General features: G+C 34.0%; 2 protein-coding genes across 4 annotated transcripts in view; one reads left to right on the forward strand and one right to left on the reverse strand.

Moving 5' to 3' along the window:
• LOC140050880 (transitional endoplasmic reticulum ATPase) overlaps positions 1–15,887 on the reverse strand; it is a 33,347-nt gene extending 17,460 nt beyond the window's left edge. The window contains exon 1 of the mRNA XM_072095858.1: positions 15,681–15,887. Within this exon, the coding sequence (XP_071951959.1) occupies positions 15,681–15,697 (17 nt within the window). The 5' untranslated portion in view covers positions 15,698–15,887. The remainder of the gene's footprint in view (positions 1–15,680) is intronic.
• Positions 15,888–25,726: 9,839 nt separating this feature from the next.
• LOC140051896 (uncharacterized) overlaps positions 25,727–26,193 on the forward strand; it is a 119,628-nt gene continuing 119,161 nt past the window's right edge. The window contains exon 1 of one of the 3 annotated variants that reach the window (XR_011845557.1): positions 25,727–26,141. Coding sequence is in view for 2 of the 3 variants with exons in the window: in XM_072097242.1 (XP_071953343.1) it covers positions 26,133–26,141 (9 nt within the window). In the remaining variant the exon portion in view is untranslated. The remainder of the gene's footprint in view (positions 26,142–26,193) is intronic. The other 2 variants (XM_072097242.1, XM_072097241.1) reach the window with 2 other exon arrangements.

Here is a 26,193-nt window from a genome sequence, read left to right on the forward strand (position 1 = left end):
TCGCGAGTTTGGAATCCACTGATGACGTGATTTTGTGAATATCTCATGAATATTAATGAGCTTCCCTAAGCTGCTGAAAAACAGACTTTCCATGAATTTACCCTAAAATGTATATGAAATTTAATTTTTTTAATTTCTCGTTATTACTTCTTCATTCTGACATGTCTATATTGTTATAATATTTTTTATTTAATAAATAAACGATATTTAAAAGCAATTTTAAACCCAGAATCCCCCTTTAAACGATGTAGACACATTTTTCAAAATAATATACAGTATTAGGAAATATTGCAAATTCTATTATTATTCCACATCTAACTTATTGTAGTGTAATCTGGGGTAATTGTGGCTCGAGCTTTCTAAAAAGAGTACAAACTGTACAAAATAGAACAGCCCGAATCATATTTGGCCTATCTTGGGACACACCAAGTAAAGATGCACTTCAGCAAGTAAATTGGCTTACCCTCTCAACTAAAGATGAGTATGAATGTTGCATGTTAATTTATAAAGTTATGACGGGGCGTGCACCCACATATCTATCAAATCTGGTTTTAAACAAAATAATTTCAAATATAACTTTAGACATTATGATACAAACCTCTAGGTTCCGAAACCTCACACTGAGTATAAAAAACATAGTATTTCTTATAGGGAGGTTATAACTTGGAATAAACATAATATTGATATCAATAAGATGCCACAATCTCTGAACGTATTCAAAATAGAAATTGCAAACATACTTAAACAGGAAGCCTAGTGCTGTATATTTTATAAATTCTTTCTTTTAACCCCTTCTCTGCGTATACCCGGTACTACCGGGTATAAACAGACGTCGTTGAAATACATATACACGGTAATACCGGGTATGGGCAACACAATGATTTAATCATACAGTATTTGCCTATAATATATAGCACCCTCTATATTCTTTCGATGAACTTGAATATTTTTGCAAGTCATTAAAAATATTTTCCAGCAAAGAAAACGGCCCTCTATAGTTGTATTATCGTCTTGAAAATAATGCGCCCTCTATAGTTATATTATATATAATAGTACAGTATTTCTATCTTGGAAAGTTGTTTTGAGTAGCGTAATGGCGGCCATTTTGAAAGTAACACAAATTTACCAGCCCCAATAGGGCAACATGGTGTTTATCACAACACGCAAAAAAAAAAATTCTGAAACAATAGTTAGTTTTTGTACTATAGTGAATTTTTGGAAACTGTCATTATTTTCACGATTTTGCCCCAAAACTTTGATTTGTGCATAATTTTTATAAAACAATAAAATAATTCAATTTTTTTAAATATTTTTATTTGTTATACATATCTTTATAAATATCCAGTTGGAAAAACGTATTCCATAAGAATTTCTTATAGAAAATATAGTTTTTATCATTGGTTCAATAAAAAACACGAAATCCAGAATACCTGTAATGACGTCACATGACATCAATAATGCAAATTTTTCACGCTGCTGCTCTAGCCCGCTACGTCCCATTAGGACTACTCAATCAGAAGCTAAAGCAAGCAGCAGTTATAGTTCTAAGGACAGACAGTTTTGTGAAAATGGAAACTCCACTATGATTTATTGATTCCAGCTGCTACAGTAGACCCAAAAAACGTCTGGGAAAGAGTCTATTAGGACATGTCATGCTAAAATTACAAATCCCTAAGCATTTCTGGTATATTCACTGTCAGATATTTATTGAATTATTATCGAAACAGTCCATTAAAGTTTGTGTTTGTAATAGGATACTTCACAATTGAAATATCTAGGGTGATGAAGTGACCCCCAGATTTGACCTTAGCAATAAAATTAACTAAAGTGACAGAAATTGAGTATTCACTTCTGTAACAAAAAAATAATATTTATTCACATATAAAAAAAGAAAAGAAACCCAAAAACCATTGTCTGACAGACAATTTAAGTATTTGTTGCTTTAAATTACATTTTTTTCAGGTAAAATAACTATTATGTGACAATAAAATGACACATTCAAAAACATTTGAAATAAAAAATATTTTTCAATAAGCGAGCAGCATTTTTTGTAAGAAATATTTCTTGTTTATACCTAATTGTAGACTAACCCTTTGCCCATCACACACCACAAAAATAATTACACAATTATCTCAATTAGTATTTTTTTGCAATTTATCAAAATATCATATGTTTTTCTTAAATATATATTACACAGAGGTGGGAATAATGCTCCGCAGTGAAAGGGTTAATGTTTTGTATAAATGTGTATACACTGTATTATTTGTATATTATATTACCTATCACTTGTGGAAGAACACCTTTATTTTATGGTGAACGAATTTTATATTTTGTACTTTTGTATTTTATAATTTCGTGAATAAATAAAGATTTGGATTTTGATTGAAATAAAAAATATCAATCTCAAATAAATATTAATATAAATTTAAATAAAGTGTTTACCAATGTAGAAAAACATAAAAACAAACGCATTATATTATATATATTCTATTTGTTTTTTAATCAGTGATGTAGGCCAATCTATTAGTATTAAAACATTTTACAATACTGTAATTTTTTTACAGGAGTTAAGATTTAAAAATTAACATCGTGTCCAGAAATTCCCTCGGTTGGTCATGACTTTTTGTCATCTTCTGCAAGATGGCTTCCGTAGGACGAAAATAGGGCGTAGTAGGCCTATAGACCGGCAGCCCAGAGACATTTGGTTAGATGAGCTAGGTACCAATATCTGACTATTTAAGTGTGTTGGGGGTCACTTTAAGTCAATGAAAATGGGAGTCTGCCGGGTACCCCCTGCTGCGTCTAGACCGGGGGGACCCCGAAACATGCTAAAAAATCGACCCAGGTTAGATGAGAGAGATACCACCTAATTTTACCACCATGGGATGCCCATTGGCATCCTTATACCAGTATCACAAACGACAGACTTTTTCTCTGCTGCAAAAGGCCCGCCAGACACCCTAAAGTTAGACTAGAGACCCCCTTCCCCCAACTAGCCCAGCTTAGATATTGTAGATACCACCAGCAACCAATGTTATATGATTTAGCACATTGTAAGCAATACCAAATGACCTATTACAGACTATCTGTACACTGCCTTGGCCCTGGCAGACCCTCTAAAGTTAGACTAGAGACCCCCCTTTCCCCAACTAGCCCAGCTTAGATATTTTAGATACCACCAGCAACCAATGAATATGATTTAACACATTGTAAGCAATACCAAATGACCTATTACAGACTAGTACACTGCCTTGGCCCTGGCAGACCCCTCTAATAAAGTTCGACTAGAGACCCCATTTACCATTTAAGTATGGCGTAGCTTAGATATTGTAGATAACACCAGCAGCAAAAAAAAAAAAAAAACAAGTTTAACTTTAATCGAACTAACACAAAACATTTGAAAATATATCACATCAATGACGATAAAATGACCATTACCATTAAAGGGAAAAATAGTTTAAGACTTTACGTACTGTTTTCCACAAATATTACAGTATATGAGATAAATGACGTTTTTGGTTAAACAATTAATTGATTGTCTTATCCGAAAAATGCGGCCAGTTTGGTCACTCTTAAATTTTTCATTAGAATCAACCAATGAATAAGTTTTGCAAGATTTGCCTCAAAGGTGACTTTTTTGTGTCAAAAACTAGTTTGATAGTGTAAACATAACTTAATATCAATGAACTGTTTCATTAGAATATGAGATTTCAATTAAATTTGGATCTGACTAATATATCACGAAGGTTGGGAGGTCTACGAAATGCAATAATGGGTGGTTCCGTAAAAACAGTTCTGGTTAGTTCTTCGGTACGATTCTGAAAATCTAAATCTGAAGAACAGATGTCTGATACGTAATGCTTTACTGTTCGGTATGTTTTTAGTACAGTATTGGGGATGACAACTGCTAGGGAGCAGGTACATATTTTTATCCGTGGGTTTACGTAAAACAATTAACGCTACTAGTGGATTTGGTAGCTGTAAATTTGATAGTTGGGTGGGCTGAACTAATATTGAGAAGAAAAAATTCCAAATTATCTTCACTATGGGTCCAGATCATGAAGATGTCGTCAATGTATCTATATATTTTTTTGTTTATGGCGATCCTGTTTTTTCTTTACACTGTTGAATCTTGAATAAATAAATAAAACCAAAAAAGTGGTTTATTAGGTTGGAGGGACAGAAATTTGGCCTCAAATTGTCCCATAAATAAATTTGCAAAAGATGGCGCCATTTTTGTGCCCATCGCTGTGCCATGAATTTGAAGGTAATGGTCATTTCAAAAAATAAAATTGTTGTTAAAATCAACACGACCAGTTCTCATAAATAAGCTTTAGTAGGCGTTTTGCCTGTAATTTGTTTGTAATTTAAAGTACATGCGTCGGCTCCTTCTTCGTGAGGGATATTAGTACGGTATACAACGATGAAACATCTAATGTAGCCAGAACAGAATTATTATGTTAATTTTGAATTTGGTTAATTTTGCGGATAAAGTTCGTGGAGTCCTGAATGTACGAAGGGAGATTAGTCACATATGGTCTAAGTAAATCATCTCCATATTCAGAAATGTTCTCTGTAGCAGTGCCATTGCCCAAAATAATAGGTCTACTGTACCAGGATTGCCTGTTTTGTGGATTTTAGGTAGGAAATAAAATCTGCCTGGAACTGGATTGACCTGTGCCAAATGAAGTCCAATCTTAGGATCGATGGAGTGTTTTTTTTACCATCACAGAAACAGATTTGGCCACCTTATCCGCAATTTCCGGGGTGGGATCCGTTTACGATATATAATGAAAACAATAAAGATTGTTTAGCTGTCTTAAGGATTCCTCTTCATAAAATTTGATGTCCATAGCAACAATGGCAGAACCTTTATCAGCGGGTTTAATGATGATATCATTACGCTGACGCAACTTGGCAATGGCCTGCCTCTCTTGTTTTGAGAGATTGTCACGTTTATCTGGACTCGGGACGTAGTTTTGTACATCCTCCGCAATAGCCTGGATAAATGTTTCTAAAGCTGGACGATTTTTAGGTGGATTCCAGGAACTATTTGGTTTAAATTTGTTAACGTTGCCTTCGTTTTGCGTGGTACTGCTGTCTGAATCAGCAAAATATTCACGTAATCGTAATCCTCTGGAGAAAGACTCTATATCCAAAGATAGTTGTTGTGCGCCGACCTGCCTTGGTTTGGGGCAGAATTTAAGTCCTCGGGAAAGACGTTTTTTCTCTGCTTTAGAAAGTCGACAATTAATTTTAACAACTGAATCAGAGGTGTTGCCCTGATTCTTGTTATAAGTCCCAACGAACCTTCTGCAGGGTTTCCTAAAAGCCCTGAAGTCATCCCAAGGTAGAGTCATTTGTGTTGAAATGACTGTAAGTCTGCTGGTAGACCAAATTTGTGATGTCCCCTTCAGGCCATTACCGTTGATTGCTTACGGCAATCATTGGCAATAATCCTGAGTTTGTTTTGAAACTCGGATGCAGGAAGTTCTCTTTTTAACTTCTTAGTTCTAGAGTGAATTTTGCGGCAATTGCCAATTTGGATCTCATTGAGTTGACAAGCATTTTTGTAAAAGATTATACTAATTTTGTTCAAGTACCTTTTTTAATAGATACAGTACTACATAAATAAATTACATAAAAAATATATATAATTATAATTATTATAATAATAATATATTTTTTTTATCGAGATACGGTATTGTTCAGTCTTATCTGAAGATCGTTTAACGTGAAACATATAGTATAATAGACGTCCGTGTTCCATCTTAAATATTCGCTCTTGATTCCAATTGAGCAGCCTCAACGCATCTATATAAATATATATATAAATATGAATACAGGATTAAGATTATAATATACAGCATATAAAATTACCCACTATTAATTAATCAAATCACTTTAGATAAAGTTACTACAATCCTGAATTTGATTAAGGTGATTACTAAGCTTTCTCTTAAAGTAGGTCCAAGAGTTACAGACAAATGTATCTTTGACATCCAAAGGCTAGGAATGCTAAATTTACCGAAATCCGTACTTGTTTTATTTGGCTTATATAAGTTTTAAATGAAACTCTTAAACTATTTTTCCCTTTAGAATGGTAATGGTCATTTTATCGTCATTGATGTGATATATTTTCAATTGTTTTGTGTTAGTTCGATTAAAGTTAAACTTTATTCAATTAAACATGTTGTTTTGGGTGTTTTTTTTTGCTGCTGGTGGTATCTACAATATCTAAGGTAGGCTATATACTTGGGATAAATGGGGTCTCCAGTCTAACTTTAGAGGGGTCTGCCAGGGCCAAGGCAGTGTACTAGTCTGTAATAGGTCATTTGGTATTGCTTACAATGTGCTAAATCATATAACATTGGTTGCTGGCGGTATCTACAATATCTAAGCTGGGATAGTTGGGGAAAGGGGGGTCTCTAGTCTAACTTTAGTGGGGTCTGCCAGGGCCAAGGCAGTGTACAGATAGTTTGTAATAGGTAATTTGGTATTGCTTACAATGTGCTAAATCATATAACATTGGTTGCTAGTGGTATCTGAGTCAAAATATGCTAAGGTGTTACATAAAATGCCATTTTAATTTGTATTTATAAAAAATATTATATACTATTCTATACACTAATTAATATGTGTAGGGAATTAATAGATAGTTTAACATGCAACGGTATAACTTACACAGTTTCATTTCACTCCACCCACTATTTTTTTTTTAAATTTCAAATTTGTTGTGATAATGGCCTATTCTCACACCATGAATTTGTAACATTTTGAGTGTCACTTCATAATCCAATTTATATTTGATAATTGTGAAGTATAATAAAAAATATTGATTGGGATATTGGAAGTACATGTATAAACAATAAATAAAATCAATATATTGACACCACAATATTTTATTTTTGTATAATAAATTAATATCTTTGCTTGTGCTGACGTGCGTTACTGTGTCCGTCAACAATCAAGTTTGACTAGGCCTAGGCTGGGTTAGGCCTAGAACAACGGCAATACGAAAACCAAAATGTTAAACAATTCAAGGATATGTTTACTCTATACAGTATAATGCATCAGATTTTAAATGTTATGTAATTTAATTGTATATAAATCCCGATTTTAAAAAAATGTCACCATTGTCTGTCAAAAACTAACGCACGCAATGTTTTCCTGTCATTACCGCCGAGAATGAGCAAACAGACGATACTACATGGCAGCCTACAAATATAGCTCCCGCGATGGCTTCCCGCTGCAAAAATTCTTCACAGAATGTAAACTTGCGTCGCTAAACAACGAAAACTAGTTTCTGTCAAAAATATAACGCACGCAAGATATAACGCACGTAAGTACTTAACATTATTAGAAATCATAAATAAATACATTTAGAACATAAATACATAGTTTAGGCTTCATGTTATTAATTCTAATGGTATTTTAGGCCTAATAATTACCTCGGTACGGCTATTAGGGCGAACTGTCTCAAGCGACAGCGATAGGCACACGCCTAGGCTAATTTGCTCAGTGTTTTGACTGACCTTTCTAAATCGTGCGTTATATTTGACAGATATTTCTTCCGTGCGTTAGGCCTTGACATATTTATTGGTTAGATTTTAGTTAATTTTAATATCATGGAATGTTCTTTTCAAGTTTTAATACATGTAATTCCTAGGTTTTATAACTAGGCCTAAGCCTATACTTCAAACAAGTAGCAATCGCTGGTATTCCGTCTCCGGAGGAGCGCTGGCGAACACGTGCGTTATATTTGACGGACGGCGGCCGTGTATATAAGGATTTGGCAGATCGTGTATTTCATTTCAATTACAAATAGCGTATTTTAATAGCTTTTATACTTCATAAAAAAAAATATTTAATGGAATTAAACAATTTAGTTTCATTTTGTGTGTTGATGATTAGCATGGTAAAATAATTTTGAAGTATAACATTTAGTCCAATATAATTATAAATAAATAGATACTATAAATATTAATACCTATAATAACAAGGCCAACAGCCATTAAGTCGCGTGCTACAATGCATGGTGATACCGGACCGACAGACAGACCGACAGACAGACCGACAGACAGACCGACAGACAGACCGACAGACCGACAGACAGAGAGACCGACCGACCGACATAGTGAACTATACTGACCGAAATTACTGAACATGTTTAAAAATGTTGAAATGTTTAAAAACATTTATTTTTTTTAAATTTACACGTGCGTAGCCTGTCACTTTCGACGTGCTCGTATAACGTAATTTCGAGTTGAAAAGTAAGTCAAGAAAACAGAAATCGGGCCAAAAGGGTGCGCAATAACATTTAACGCGCAGTGCGTGCGCAAAAATATGCGCACTCATGGCAATTTTGTAAAGGCTTAAAATTGCCTGAAATGTACTCTTATTTCATCGAAAATAAATTTTGAAAATGTTAAGCGCGCGTACGCATGCGTTACATGCGCTACGCACGTAATTGTATTGCCATATGATGATTTATGCCCTGAAATTTATGAGTACCAAATTTTATTTAATTGTGATTCATGGTTGTGAAGATATGATTACAAACGTGATTTCGTTAAATCGTGCATAGACCGCGTAATTTTTTATTGCGCACCGTGAAAACATAACCACATTGATTCCTGGCCATAAGGAATATACTGTGAAAAATTGACCTAGCTAGATTAAACTGATATCAAGATAAGGTCAGAAAGCGATAAAACGCATAGTGATACCGGACCGACAGACAGACAGACCGACAGACAGACCGACAGACAGACAGACAGACAGACCGACCGACCGACATAGTGAACTATAGAGTCGCTTCCACGCGACTAAAAATATAGTTAACTAACTAACAGGCTATTTAATTAGTATTAACTCAATAATAATTAAGTATACTAAATTAAAACAAATAGAAATAAAACAAATTAAAATATAAAAGAATAAATCAAATGTAGGCCTACTAACATAAATAAAAATATTTAAAGAAATATTAAATAAATAAAACATATAGATTTACTAATATAATAAATAAAAATATTAATAAAATAAATACAAAATTAATATTTTTTTCTGTACTTGCTGTATTTTCAGAATGGTTTTAAAAATAAAAGTAAAAATGGAAGAGATAAATAAGGGCTCACCAACCCCGAAAACTAATTCAAGAGGTGCCGTCCATTCAAAATTGTATAGAGAAAGATGTTCTATTTATGCATCATGCACGTTTTCATGTTGACTGTATAATAATTAGGCAATTAAGATAATTGTTTCAGATTAATTTTCAATTTAAATATTTCAAACCATTTTGATGACATGTTTAGTTGTGTTTTTATACCTGCAAGTATTGCATACCGGTAGTTGAATTTGCCAAGTGAAAATTACTGTATGTCGGAGATTACATAACGGTATTTGGATTTTATTAAAATATTGGTAATTTTTAATAAATAGCCAACCTTCACACCTAAAGTGTACTCTTATCATTTTTTTTCTCAAACTACATGCCCAATAGTGTTTTCCAGACAACACACACACCCACACCCACAGCTTCGTCTGTCAAACTAACACACGCAAGCGTAGTGTCTGTCAAACTAACACACGCAAGTACACCTCAAATAATGTCATTATTTTCAAAGATATGCCATTTGATATTATTTTTCCTCATAAAACATTTTGCCATTATGACTTTCTGCCATTCTATCAAGAATAGTTAATAACCAAAGGATTTACAGTGATTAAAGTACAATTAAAACGGCATAATAAATTTTCACCAATTGCATGCTAATTTTTTAAAGACAAAAACACTTTTATGTGATTATTGAGAAATTTTTTTTCCGCATTTATACTTTGAAATGTAGTATATTAAACATAATTAAATAAATTATAAGACATAGTTATGATAATTTTATTATTTGTTCAAGAAAAACAACAAAATTTTGTCCGTCAAAACTAACACACGCAATTGCTACACCAATTAAATTAAAATACATTTTTTGAAGTTTATGTTCAGTGACTTATCTTTTTTTTAGTATTGCCTGAAAGATATGTTTTTACTCAACAATTTCAGGTTATAAAAAAAAAAAAAGGTTAAAGATGAAAAATTGACCTCTGTGTTACAGTTTTATAACACTTTAGCATATTTTGAGTCATCTACAATATCTAAGCTGGGCTAATTGAGAAAAGAGGGGTCTCTAGTCGAACTTTAGAGGGGTCTGCCAGGGCCAAGGCAGTATACAGATAGTTTGTAATAGGTAATTTGGTATTGCTTACAATGTGCTAGGCTCGCGCTAACCGCTCGCCAATTCGCCAATGGCGACTGGAGTCTCCATTTGGCGAAAATAATTATTGCCTCGTTCGCCAAATTGGCGAAAATACATTTCCAAGCCTAGGCCTAGCCTGGTCGGCGTGACTTCTTATGGGAGCGAGAATTCGCCACACTTCGGTACTTTCTGACTCGGGTACACTTTTTACCACAACAGCATTTTATGTGACGACGTCACGATCGCCGTGTTCATTTTTTTAGTTCTGTTTAAACATGCGCAGAGCGTGCCTCGATGACGTTTTAATGACACACAGTTAATGTGATTGGTTCGTGGCCGGTCGTCGTCGACGTGATGATGAGCGAATAAAAGGGGAAGTCCCTATTCTTCGACGTAGAAAATGAACTTCGAGAAGAAAATGTAAACAGAAACATGTGGACGAATACTTCCGTAAACGAGGCTGTTCTGTTATTTAAAAAGGGGAATTTTAAATTTAACAAAGTAATTACCTCAATAGTATAATGTTAACATGTTTAATTTTATTTCCCTTTTGATTATTCTAACCGAAAGTTGCGCTTTAAATTGAATAGCTAAGAAACAACGTATACTACAACGGCAACCCTGGCCAAAGCGCGTTTCGGCCGCCTACATAGAATGGGTTACGGCCGCTGCATAGCAAATTCAAAGCTTCTTAAATTTCTGTGGTACATTTCTTCCTAACGTACTTGTTTTATATAATAGATTGATAAATATTCCACTTATTAAATAATTTAATAAATCGGTAAAATTGACGTTTCGAAGCAAGTATTCCATGATGAGAGGCGACATTTTTCGACATGCCTCGTGTGCGGCGAATACTAGTTCAGAAAATGGAACAGTCCACTGTGCGGGGGTTATCCAATCATTAATTAACGCGCTAATACCTAGGCGACGGTAATTTAGTAATAGGGTCATTCCATCTCAGTTCACCCAAAAAAAATGGAATTTTAAACCCTACCTCTTCCAATTTTGATGAAATTTGGTATATGGGTGATTCATAGCAATTAAAGCCAAAATTTCAAATTTTAACTTTATCGGACCAACGGTTTTCGAGATATCGCAATTTCAATTTTCGGTTTTTACGCAAAAAAGGGAGCGGCCGCCACGTTTCAAAGAGCTGTATCTCGGGAACTATAGGTTCGATTTTAAAAACAAAGGTATTTTTGTAAAGGGGAGACCATAAGGAACCTAAATATACTAATTGTGTGTGTTTTATGTTAATTTTAAGTTGAATAAAACTTTGACATATATTTTGACCTTGAAATTGACCCCGTGGAACACGCCCGATTTGTTGGTGACTATCACGAAAAATGTAGCCCTACTTGTCAACTACAACATATAACAAAATTGGAGGGGTTTTTTTGTTTGTTTCCATGAAATTACAATTTGAAGTTGACATACCTCTTCCTTTTAGTGTATTTTTGGTGTTGTTATATACTTATACACAGTGTGAACACTAACTGTTAAGGTGTCTTATTGTTACGCTTTCTCATCAGGCCCACTTAAACAGTAGATATACTTTGATATGAGAAATACTGGGTAACTCACATACTTTTCAAATCAATTTTGACACATAGTTTAGTGTCCTTACTATGTTATTATGCATATTAATGCATAATAAGTGATTGCAGAGAACATACATCAGTTACTGATGCCTTTTTAAAGGTTGTCATCCCCTATTTAAAATCAAAACTACCAACCATGAAAAAAGTTCATTATTTCACAGATGGATGTGGCGGCCAATACAAAAACAAATATAACTTTATTAACCTTTGCCACCACCAGGAAGATTTTGGTTTAGACGCCGAGGGGAATTTTTTCGCTACATCACATGGCAAGAGTGCATGTGATGGCATAGGTGGAACAGTTAAGAGGCTTGTCACTAAGAGAAGCTTACAGCGTTTGACTGAATGTCATATTCTCACATCTCTCAGTATGTTCGACTACTGTGTAATTTTTTATTTTTATTTATGTCTTTAGGCAATGTGGCCAAGGATTACCAATAGTGAATTAATCACTGTCCTATCAGATAGGTGGTAATCCCCCTGATACAGGGGCTATTGTGTGAACCAGTTCACCGGGATAACCCCCTACTCTTTTTCGAATAATGAACTGGGTTCTTTAAAGTACACACAGGTTATAACTGTGTACACTGGACCTACGGTTTATAGTCCTTATCTGAGAAGACTTGTTCCACCACCAGAACTAGGAGCGAGTCGGCCTCGAACCCTTGCCGATGTTGTTGTTGGCTCTTTAGGTACGGTAAACGACGCCCCTGCCTTAACCGCTCGGCCATATGACTCGCTCATATGGACATTCCAGGCATCAACTTTTTTCATGTGGGAATAGATGAGGTATCTACTGTGGAAAAAGAAATAAAGCCGAGATTCAACCTCGCCCAGACCATCAAGGGTACATTACAATATCATCGCTTTGTTCACGTTTATCTGGCACAGATGCAGGTCTACAAACTTAGTACCCAGATAAACCCTCCGGATGTGGTAGTGATTCAAGAATCTTTCAGTGATGAAAATGAAATTGTTGCTGATACACAACCCACCATTATTAGACTTCAGAATTTGTGTGCTGTAGTTATGATGGTGTCCCATTTGGTTGTGGATGTCTCAGAAGAGTTTGGGGATTATCAAATTAAATTTATGCATCCTCATGGGCCAGCGAAAATCTTTTATTGGCCGTCCAAAGAAGACTGTTGTTGGATTCCTGAATCAAATGTACATTGTATTATAGCCTCTCCGTTTATAAAATCCTCTTCGACTAGGAATTACAGTAATTTCCCAAAATGAACGCCACAACATTTCTAAATACTGTTTGAATTGGCCAGATGACAAGGAGTAAAGGCCAGACATAGACAATTGTAACATTATAATAATATTTAGTTTGTAAATAAAATTATTTTTGGAATACATCAAATTGACATTGAAGTAATGCATGGACAGACACCAAAATACACTAAAATAACATAGTAAGGACACTAAACTATGTGTCAAAATTGATTTGAAAAGTATGTGAGTTACCCAGTATTTCTCATATCAAAATATATCTACTGTAGTGTTTAAGTGGGCCTGATGAGAAAGCGTAACAATAAGACACCTTAACAGTTAGTGTTCACACTGTGTATAAGTATATAACAACACCAAAAAATACACTAAAAGGAAGAGGTATGTCAACTTCAAATTGTAATTTCATGGAAACAAAGAAAAAAACCCCTCCAATTTTTTTATATGTTGTAGTTGACACGTAGGGCTACATTTTTCGTGATAGTCACCAACAAATCGGGCGTGTTCCACGGTGTCAATTTCAAGGTCAAAATATATTTCAAAGTTTTATTAAACTTAAAATTAACATAAAACACACACAATTAGTATATTTAGATTCCTTATGGTCTCCCCTTTACAAAAATACCTTTGCTTTTAAAATTGAACCTATAGTTCCCGAGATACAGCTCTTTGAAACGTGGCGGACGCGCCCTTTTTTGCGTAAAAACCGAAAATTGAAATTGCGATATCTCGAAAACCGTTGGTCCGATAAAGTTAAAATTTGAAATTTTGACTTTAATTGCTATGAATCACCCATATACCAAATTTCATCAAAATTGGAAGAGGTAGGGTTTAACTCATTGGGTGATCTGAGATGGAATGACCCAATAAGCGGAGAACTGAATCCCCCGTAAGGAAAATGGTAAACACTGATATTTATGGTAGGGATTATTTTTTTCAGTGGTTGGTCTTGTTGGCTTCTTCGCACCAGGTCCACGCAAAGTCAAGTCAAATAAAACGATGTGGTTTATCAAACAGAAATATAAATTAGCTTTAATTCATTACTAAATTAGCCAGATTTTGATAATAAGAAAGGCTAAAAAATTGTTATCGTTAAAATTGACATATGAGGCGGATGTACATAATAATAATAACCGATTTACATATCAAAATAAAGAGTATTTAAAGCCTGATAACATGCAACAAAAATTACTCCACCACCTATTATGGACCTCGTGCGATCGGGTGCGAAAATGGGTAGGTGTTTTCCAAAGTTATTTTTAGCGCGCAGATTTCGGCTCGCCGGCTTTTGTACCTCATTTTTAACTCGTGTTTTCTATTAAAATATTTAATAAACATAGATTAAAAATATATAAAAAAAATCCCTTAAACAAGATCTTTCCAGGCATATAATTTTTATTCTCATGGGTACATAAGAAATAGTATATTTTTAACTTCAAAGACACGTCACTTTTTGAAATTTCACGAACGTGTTAAAATCGCGGTAACGAAAATCAGCTTCATTGGGATAAATAATAATAATATAAATGTAAAAGAAGTAAAATAACAAACAAATACATGCATTATTTATTTAATAAACATTTTTGCGAATTTTTATGGTTTTTTAAATTTGGCTAAAGGATTTTCAATTTGGCTAATGTTTTTCAAAACCTTTCGCCATTTTGGCGAACGAAAATTTGACCTTAGCGCGAGCGTAGAATGTGCTAAATCATATAACATTGGTTGCTGATGGTATCTACAATATCTAAGCTGGGCTAGTTGGGGGAAGGGGGGTCTCTAGTCTAACTTTAGGGTGTCTGGCACTTACGGTGCAGCAGACAATTAGTCTGTTGTTATCCATTTAGTATTGTATGAACACAACTTGTTCATTTGGCATTAAATTTGAGTGGTACCTCACTCATCTATGCTAACCCCTTTTTAGGCCCTCCCTCGGGGAGTCTGGCGGGCCTTTTGCAGCAGAGAAAAAGTCTGTCGTTTGTGATACTGGTATAAGGATGCCAATGGGCATCCCATGGTGGTAAAATTAGGTGGTATCTCTCTCATCTAACCTGGGTCGATTTTTTAGCACGTTTCGGGGTCCCCCGGTCTAGACGCAGCAGGGGGTACCCGGCAGACTCCCATTTTCATTGACTTCAAGTGACTCCCAAAACACTTAAATAGTCAGATATTGGTACCTAGCTCATCTAACCAAATGTCTCTGGGCTGCCTGTCTACTAGGCTAGCCTAGTATAATTATTTAAGTAGGTTGTTCGACTGCTGACCAATACAATACTAAGAATAAGATATCCCATTGTCAGTGGCCTAACCTAGTAGTACTACTACTAGGATAGGCCTAGCCTAGCTGGTAAGCCTACTAACTAAAAAGGGCCTAGGCTAGAAGACTAGGCCTGCTGTAGATTAAAAAAAAGAAACTAGCCTACTAGCTAGGGCCTACTAGCCTAGGCTCTAGGCCTACTAGGCCTACTAGGCTATAGAGAGAGAGGCTAGCCTAGTAGTTAGGCTATATTATTAAGTATTATTGATTAAACAACGTTGAAATAAAATCAAAATAACGTTCACATTGTTGTTGAAATAATACACTTTAACTTACTCTTTATTTGATGCCATGTTCTAAATACGTATTTTTCGCTTTTTTATCTATATAAATTGTTTCTTTGTTACAGACGTCCTTGTTTAGTCCACGATCGCTAATAACACGTACGTACACACACACACTCTCTCTCAGTAGTAGGCCTAGAGCTGCTAAGCTGCTGTGTCACGGTGTGTAGTTGGTTTTGGTGGCGGTACGTGTGTTGTGATTGTGTGTGTTTCTCTACTCCAGGTACATGACGCCGTTGTCGTTGATGTCGAGCCAACCAATCGACAGCGTTTACGTGTTATTTAGGGACTTTTCGGGTCATCATTTTTTTTTTCAGTGACACACGTGATTTGTCGTTGTAATGTGTGCAACAACAAAAAAACAATTTAATTTCATTTCATTATTTATTTGGTCTATTTAAGTATATACAAAACAAAAAAAACTGAAATTGGGGATACCAGGGTCAACCTAAGTGAACTTAATCACTGTAGCTGAGCCGCTCGACTTTTGACGAAACAGTTTTGATAATTGTTCTTTCTTTATTATATAATGTTTTTTTAATTTATATTCTATTTATAATTTAAGAAATAATGATTTATTTAATTATTTGTGTTGAGATGAATCAGTAGTAAACATTTTGTGTAGCGTAAAATATAGTCTGAAATCATGTTTAATTATAAAGTATTCTGTTTTGTATATTATGATTGGATTCGGTTTTCCTTCTGTAGTTGATTTAGCTTATCAATCAATTAATTAAATTCGCAATCAAACAACAATCAACTATTATTAATTAAGTACGGTGGCCCACAACTGTCACGCACACTATAACACACAAATCACACAATTAAGGAATTACACAATTAAAGAAGGAATACAATTAAGGAAGAAATCGCACAAATAAAGAAGAAACGCGCAATTAAGAAGAGCAAGCACAATTAAAGAAGTCCGCAACAAATTCGAAAGCAAGCTCCTCGCACAATAAAGAAGTCCGCTACAAATTCGAAAGCTCCTCGCACAATTAAAGAAGTCCGCAACAAATTCGAAAGTACCTCGCACAATTAAAGTACAGTAGTCCGTATGGAACGCCATCGCTGCCTCCGGCAGTAAACTTAAATTCTATTCGGATCTTTTACCATTAAGTTCGGCTCTTTTATCGTTCGGCGCATTTCTATTCGGCCCATTTACCATTACGTTCGGCTCTTTCAGCATTCGGCGCATTTCTATTTGGCCCATTTACCATTACGTTCGGCTCCTTCAGCATTCGGATCTTTTTTATTCGGCCCATTTAACATTACGTTCGACTCTTTTTAATTCGGCCCTTTTTTATTCGGCTCTTTCTGCATTACGTTCGGCTCTTTTTGATTTGGTCCTTTTTTATACGGCGGCGCAATTAAATTCTAACATTTTACTAACCTGGGGTCAAATGGAAGAAAATCAACGGCTGGAAATGAGTCTATGAAAAGTTTACAAAACATATAGATGCAGCATGTAGAGTGTTTAGTTGGTTGAATTAAATGAATTTGAAGGCTATTTCAATAGTAAGGGCAACATTCGATAAATTGAGGTGAATTTTTATTCGATGGTATATAAAGTTGGTTCGTACTTTCGGTAATCATTTTAACCATCTGATGTAACCCTGTTTACTAATTAAATTGAGTTAAATAATTAGTTATTGACAATAAAAACGAATTTAGGTTCAACGATTTGCCCCAAATAGGAGTGTTTCGTGGTTGTTGTATACACTCACTGTCTAATGGATGTCAATCTTGAAAATTACCCGCACACAATAATACGAGGATGCTTCGCACTTTTCTATCTTTTCTTACGATAATTGTTTTTAATAGCTAAAAATCGGTTGAACAGCTCGAGTACAGCATCATAATGTTGAAGACAGTCCGATTTTCTTTAAAAAATACTACATTTTGATAGATTTGATATACGTTTATACAAATGTTTTGATCGGCGATAAATGGAACATTCCAATTTCTGTTCCACAAGTTTCTATTCCCTCAGGCGTCGTAAAGACAAGTACAGTCATAACAGAAATTCGATCCATTTTTTTTTTCCAATCTGTGCTGCAGAGGTTGGATATAGGTATTTTGTTAACAGATAATGAGCTAGCCTTTCCAGTCGTCGTCTATTATGTACAATCAACTTAATTATTGCAGTAAACCACCATCCACACCACCACCCTCCTCCTCACTGGCATGAGTAGCGTTGTAAAGCCAGTAGAGGCTTACAGTACGAAAGATCACATGCCCTAAACGCAGAACAACTTTGATGGTTAGGAATTAAGTATGAATTGGCTCTAAGAAACAATTGAAAACCATTAGGCCTATACTAATTAAGTTGAGTTAGATAATTATCTATTGACGATTAAAGCGAATTTACGATTTTCCCCGAATAGAGGTGTTTACTTTATTACTGACAGTTCCTTCTGAACGTTTGTATTAATTAATAATGTAATAAAAATAAAAACGTCGTATTAGTGATGTATCGTTACATGTACTGTAATATTTCAATCAATATGACGGTGACAGTTTCAACAAAATCGCAATGTTTTACTGTGTTTAGTGTATATTATTTGTAAAACATGAAAACAATTAATATTTCGTTACTAATGGATAAAGAATACATTTTAAAATAATTGTTCGTCTTTGCACCCATCCTCTTTCCCATCCATCAACCCTAATGTTACATACAAAATACAAATTCAGTTTGTTACAAAACAATTGGTCTTATTTTGTGACAAGTTTCTCTTTCGGAAGTAATTCCCAAGGTGCTAATTTTATCTATCTAGTCTATTGTAATTTTGCATAGTATTTTATAGGTTCCGAAATAAAAACCAAAGGCGTGTCAGTTCGTAATTAGACCAAAATTCACATTCAGATTATTGATAGACATATATTATGCTGTACTGCTGTTTGAACAACTTAAACAATTGGAAATCAATTGGCTTTTTTCTTTTTTTTTAGTACTCTTAGATGGTTTTCGAAATAGGCTTTACTGCCAGTAAGTATTGTGATCAAAATGCCATTTTAAACTGTAAAAGAAATGTACGAATATAACTCGATCATACATTCTTTTCTTTTTGAGATGTGCTTTCAAAATTAATCTCAGGCTTCTTTGTCGAGGTTTTACGGTATATTTATTTATTTAAAAAAGAGGAAAAATTACTGCTAATGTACATTGTTGAAACAGATTCAGAATTTAATTTGCTGCAACGATACAATAGTAATTTGACAAACAATTCTGTGTCATAGTAGTAGATATTGATGGTATAGTCCGTTTATAGGTTGTTTTTACAAAATTGTAAATATTAGTCAGCTGTACAAATTACTGAAAAACAAATTACTAGGAAGTATGAAACAATAGGTATTGTGTTTCGGGGTATATAACAATAGAGGTATTACCGTATATAATTTAAATTAGTTACATGCTATCATGTTGTGTTGGTAAAATTTAAAGTGAAAAAAAGGGTTTATGGGCTGTTTTTACAATATTGTAAATATTAGTCAGTACAAAGTACTGAAGAGTAAATGACTACGGAAGTATGAAACAATAGGTATTGTGTTTCGGGGTATAATAGACAAGTTCTATTTCCTCTGAAATAATGGTGTAAGAAGCATTTTTGGGTAGAAGCTGGGATCCACTTGATTTAGGATATTTCGACCTCGCTGATTACGAATATGGCGGATCCCAAGCGAAATTCGGCCATCTAAGCCTTAATTTGCATTATTAAAAATGGCGGCCATTTTTTATAATTACCCTATATCTCGAGAAACACTAGTCACAGATAATTAATTTTGGTGTCAAAATGTTTTAAATATATGTTTTTATATTCACTTTAATGACACATTTTCTAAAAAAATGGATGCAAGTCTTATTTCTGACATTTTATTTATCGTATCTCAGTAACCAATAATCGGAGAGACACCAAATAGGGCTCAAATTGTTCAGAAACTATACCTTCATATTTATTATAATGAAATGTTTTTACAAAAAATGGCCGATTCTACAACTATTGACCTTTGAACTATTAGTCAAATATAATAATATAATAATAATATAACTTTGAAAATTGTGGTCTTATGAATTTTTTTTTCTGTTTAAATTGTTTAAAACATGTGTGTTTCTATCGAGTCTAATGGCACATTTTGTACAAAAATGGCCGATAGTATGGTTATTGACCTTTAAACTACAGCATAGGCCTACTGTATACTAATAATATAATTGCATAACTATAAAATTATTTATACACAATAATAATTAGTAAAATTATAAAATTCACTGCCATCAAATATGATGTATTATGATTTATATAGATTAAAAAAAAAATTTGAACACGCAAGTTACATTTGTTGAAATTTGAAATTTGAAATTACCTGCCATCAATATGTTGGAGTATGATTATAGATTTTTAAAAATGTGAACATGTCAGCTACATTTGGAAATTACCTGCCATCAATATGATGGATTATGATTATAGATTTGAACACGCAAGAAAATTGCCCTGACATGTCCTTAAAAAAAAATTTTTTTTTAATTAAAAAAATTTAATATGCAAAACATTCTAGATAATTGAGGTCATTTGAGGTCATTTTAAGATGAAATTGGGATATTGGCAACCTATGACAACAAGACGGCAATTTTCATAGAATTTGAGATAAAAGACACTAATTATTTTTTGTCGTATTGAAGATGATTACTTTATTTTTTAATTTATACAAAATTTTGATGGGTTTCATACTATTTGGTTAAAATTTAGGGGAAAAAACTGTAGTTTTTATTGTTTTTAGCTCAAAAATTGCATGTATTCAAAATATTTTTCAAAATAAATGTAAACAAATCCTGTCAACTCAATGCAATTTATTTTCAAAAACTGTGCTGACATGTCATTTAAAAAAAAAAATTTAAAAAATTAGCCACTTTTTGGGCATTGCTTCCTCTACTATAGTGGAAAATCGGCTTAAATATACTGTACCCCCACTGTACCTCGAATTCGAGATTACGGTATGTATAACCAAAGAATATATATCACAAGAATGAGTAATCCGCGATTTTCCCTGTAACAGTAATATTGTCCATGTGGTAGGGCGCCGCCATAAGTGTGGATGTATCTGGGATGTATACAACTTTTTGTGACGGTTTCACTAATCAAAGGCTGGACCACCGGTAGTATTTCCTTGATAAACAAGAAATATTTCTTACAAAAAACGCCGCGTAACTTTTTGACTGGACAGTTGTAAGAACAGTCTTCATTAATCTAATATATAATAGGTCGGCCAATCAAAACGCAAGTGAACAATTGGGACTTTACTTGTGATTTATGTCATTGGCCTGTCAGCACAGTCGTTTCTTTCTAGAATTAAACGCACAAACTTGTATTGGGAATAATGTATGTTTATGTGGTTATTACTATCGCATTTAGGTATTGATAATAATAATAATATGGCTTTTCAGGCCCGTAGCCAGGGGGTTTTTTTGGGGTTCGGGCGAACCCCCCCCCCCCCCCCCCCCTTTTGCGCGAACCCCCCTTTTACCAGCGAACCCCCCTTGAAAAACAAAGGCCCCACTTCCAAAATCGTGCAATTAATTATCAATTATAACAGATTTTTTGGTCATTATACTTCTATTGACTATGTTTTAAATCGATCGAATATACAGATTGTCCGATGTCAAAGTCACTGCTGAGCGTGAGATCGAGAGATTGTTGAGAGATGATGGTTATAAATATGACAGAAAAACGGACTGACCAATCGCGTGCTTCGGCCGGGCTTTTCGGAACGCACAAGATCACGTTCAGTTCAGTTCAATCTTTTTGGGGATTTTTATTTTTTTCCTGGAAATATTTTTCATTAAACCAAAGAAATTCACTGTGTAAACTTGAATAAAAATGGTGCTGAGTTAAATTGGTACGTGTACGTAGGCCTACCGTATATTTCGGTGTATAAGACGCACTTTTGACATGCAAATTTGACCTCTAAATGTTACCCTAATTAATTTAATTACCTACTAATACTTAAATTAATTAAAAATAGTGTACTACTCTGCAATGTAGGCCTAGTTAGTTACTCACTCCTGTCTAACCACAGTGTGGTAACAAGTTTATTGAATGTTTAGTTAAGGTAAATTGTCATCCGTCCTCGACTGTTAATATTACAGTACGCATTAGATATTCTACCCAGGCCTAGTAATACTCTCTGAACTCGCGGGTGTGTATTCTAGCAGCATGCAGCATCACAGCGCAACACATTTATGGAAGAGTCCATTAATTACGGTGGTGTCACATTTTAATTACACAATAACTATTTCCCTTGATCACGGTGGTTTATTTTTATTACATCTCTATGTCAACAATCACATAATGTTATAATCATGTAGGCAATAGTCGATATCTAAAAGAGTGTGTTGTTATTGTGTTAAGTAGCTTCCCCTAATCTCATAGTGTGTGCTGGCCACCAGGCAAGGAGCACATGGTTAGTGCTCTCCTCTCCTCATATTGCTGTAATGCATGCATGGAAATAGGAAAGATTTTCATATAGGCCTACCCAACATGATATTATAGACATAGGCTAGCCCTACCCACACAGTGCATCGTAACTGAAACAATATGGGGATTTCCCTTTTCATTGAACGTTCAGTTGAAGTAGAGACTGATTAAGATGTAATAAAGGCAATCAAACAAAATTATATCATTTGATTCTCATAAATATGTCTCAAATATCGTTGTTTTATTATTAAAATACCATTGTTTTGATTGTAAAATGTTTAAATTTCGGCCTAGAAATAAGTGCGTCTTATGCATCGACTACATAAAAAATACTAATATTTCAGTCTCCGTTATGGGTGCGTCTTATACACAGGTGGCACGTGCGACGTGTACACCGAAATATACGGTACTATTTGTTTTTTATGTTTATAGGATAAGAAATTATTTAAGGGCCTAATATAATATACTACTTTTTTGCAACAATAAAGCTGTATTTCATGATCAGTACTACTAACTTCCATAATACTGTACTATATAATTTCTCTGCATAACTCAGATGTTAGTAGGTAAAAAATGTCTCTGTAAGCTTATTAAAACAACCGAAATTGCTCTGAGAGCCAAAGTTTCCAGGGGCCTTCGCCCCCTGGACCCCGACCGGGGGCCCTTGGCGGCCCCCTGGCCCCCAGCCTACAGTTGCTCGCTGCGCTCGCAAAATACTTGGTGTCAAGAAAACCCCCCTCTGATGCATTCTGGCTACGGGCCTGCTTTTGAATATATAATTACTGTCTGTAGAATAACATTTATACATTTTCGGTTCGCGATGAAAAGTTATATGAATGGATTTGTAATATAGGTATTTATAATAATAGTATATGGGTTGTATTATTGCTAAGCTATCACCAAATCACGTTATAACATTATTTCTCAGGGTTTTTTGCACCATTGATCAATACCAAACGCGTATCGGTATTATAGTTTTTAATGAATCATTACATTAATAAAAATACCCAATTAAATCAATCGCGTCAGTCCAATTCCGACTTATGTTTCGATCACATAGTTCTGTGTCTACACTGTCCAAATTAGTTTAACAAAAAAAGTGTGATGTGCCCAAATATGGTAGTGATATGCCCGAATATCGTAGTGATATGACATCGTCATGTCTATATAATATGGGCACATCATATTTTGTTTGATAGTATAGACAGAGCTTAAGGATTATATTTAAAAAATGTTTTCTTACATTTTGAAAAAAAGTATTTATTTGTTTATAAGCCCAATTTTCCAGTTTTAATTTTACATTTTGAAAACAAAGTATTTTATTTGTTGATAAGCCCAATTGTACAGTCTTATTTTACATTTTGAACGAAAGTATTTATTTGTTGATAAGCCCAATTTTGCAGTCTTATTTTACATTTTAAACGAAAGTATTTATTTGTTGATAAGCCGAATTTTCCAGTTTAATAATAATGACCCTTCCACAGTGCATTTTACATGATATTGACCGAGGGTTTTTACGCCTCTATAGCCACTGATCAATACCATAATTAATGTACTTTTTTAAATGAATATTGAAATGTTTCAACATACCCAATTCAAAAAACGGTCCGTTTTCGAGTTCAATATTTTGATTAGAGAGGTTGGAGTTTCATTTTGAACGAAAGTATTTATTTGATTGATAAGCCAAATTTCTAGTCCTAATGATTTGAGATTCAACGGGTTTTGCTTTCAATTGTATAATAATATAATTATATATATATATAAATATAATATTAAGTATAATTATGAATTCACCAACACTTTCAGGCCCAATAACAATGATCCCGGGCCCGAGTTTTTGTAGACCGGATTTCCATGCACAGCCACATGTTAAGGAATATGAATCTCTTTATGATTTTAATATGGTTCGAAATGATATTACACAATAACGATTAGACAGCAACTGTGCAAGAGTCCAACTAATAAAATCGGAATGATCAATTAATTGAACATTTACAGCATAAGGCCCATACACTAGGACGATAACGATCGACGATAAATAGACAAATGTGCATTTTTAATACATAAACCAAAAGAAATATAAACAATTCCTTTGATGACAATTATATTTTCACACGTCCAATCAAATGACGTCATGATTAGTAAGACCAATAATATCGTGACAATACAGCGATTTTATTGTTTTCATTTATCATGACGTCATTTGATTGGAATTCGAAAAACATTATTTTTATCAAAGACAGCATAAATGATTATCCTATAGGTCTAGAACGAAAACCTTTCTAATTTCTTTTGGTTTATGTAAAAAAAATGCATGCTATATATTCATCGTCCGTCGTTATCGTCATAGTGTAATTGGGCCTTTATACAAAAAAAATAAATTGATTACGAGGTTACATGTCATTTTCACCTATCACCAAAAAACTAACCTTTTCAACACTAATTAATTGTTACGAAGCCAATTTATATTATATATTTCATTAAAACTGAACTTTACGGTAAATGAAGAGTAAGTATCAGTTAATATGAATAATATAACTAGAGGTCTATGAACTTGCGTCCAGACACAGAACTGTGACATTACTATCATAAATGTTGAAACCACTTATAAAACCTTTTTTTAAAGAAAATATAATTGTGTTAGGAGAAGGCTAATAAACAAATAGATAATATACAAACCTTTTTCTGGATTAATTAATAGAGCAGGCGTTAATAATAATCTGCTGCTGCTACCTAGACTGATTGTTCACCTTCTGACGATAATTGATTGGACAGCCCCCCCCCCCCCCCCCACGGCATCTGATAACCAAAAAAAAATTTACCAGGACTGTTTCAATGATTTAATATATGACGGCGTATTATTATAACATTGGCCTAGATTGACAGTCAAAAGAAAGTCATTGTAAATACCTCCCTTTATGTTGACAAAGCCAAAATAAAGTTTTGACCATTATCGAATGATTATTTGACAGTGACTTATTATAATACCGGCCTGGTTTTAAAGATTTCCGTCTACATCTCAATAATACTGTATTATCAGCAAAGGCTTTCATATAGACTCTCTTCTCCCAGACGTTTTTGGGGTCCAGCAGCTACCTATAAATTATAGTCGAGTTTCCAAATTCACAAAACTGTCAGTCTTAGATACTAAAGCTACCGCTATGAAACAGCTTATTAATGAATGTGTCCTCCTGGGACATAGCTGGCTAGAGCCGCGGCGCGAAAATGTTATCAACTACATGCCAACATCATGTTAAATACTTTTTGGATATTTAATTGTTCGTTTTATGCAATTTATTTAGTAAAAACTGCCGTATAAACAGTTTGCTTTATCAACCGGGCGCTACGATAGCGTGACCGGGCGTGTTGGTGTTTACGCGTTTTCACGTAGGATAGTTTAATAATATTCCTATATTTAACCTGTTTCTGGTAAAACAAATAAATGTTAATGACATTTAACATTTTGTCCTATTAATAACATGTATTTTATACTAATTTATATCACAAAAACAATACTTAATTTACCGGGCGTAGAGTAGTACACGGCAATGGTAAAGAATAGGCCGTGCTGAATAACGATTCGTTGATTTTTGGTGTTGCTGTGTTAGGCCTTTTTTGTGAACTAACTTAGCATGTTAGTAAATAATTGTCTGTAAAAGTGAATGTACACTAGTTTGTTAATAAATATGTATTATAAAATAGTTTACAATTGCAAAACTATTATCATAATTCTATTTAATGTGACATGTATAATATCTATTAAATCAAGTCTTATTTAGTATGTATACATCCGCCCTTATGAGGGCGGGCATCACTCTCTGGAGTTCTCTGTTACAAATTTCTCATGCAAAAATCGCGGAATACTCATTCTTGTGATATATATTCTCTGGTATGATGAAACAACATGTGTGCCAAAATATTTATCTTTTTATGAATCGTTGTAATAAAAATGTGCCAGCAGCAGAACCATCATGTTTACTGTAAGCTTTGTTATATTTTACAGAATGTTTGTTTTGTATGTCTCGGGTTTTA

The sequence above is a fragment of the Antedon mediterranea genome, chromosome 6 (assembly GCF_964355755.1).
Source record: "Antedon mediterranea chromosome 6, ecAntMedi1.1, whole genome shotgun sequence".
In the NCBI taxonomy this organism is placed as follows: Eukaryota; Metazoa; Echinodermata; class Crinoidea; order Comatulida; family Antedonidae; genus Antedon; species Antedon mediterranea.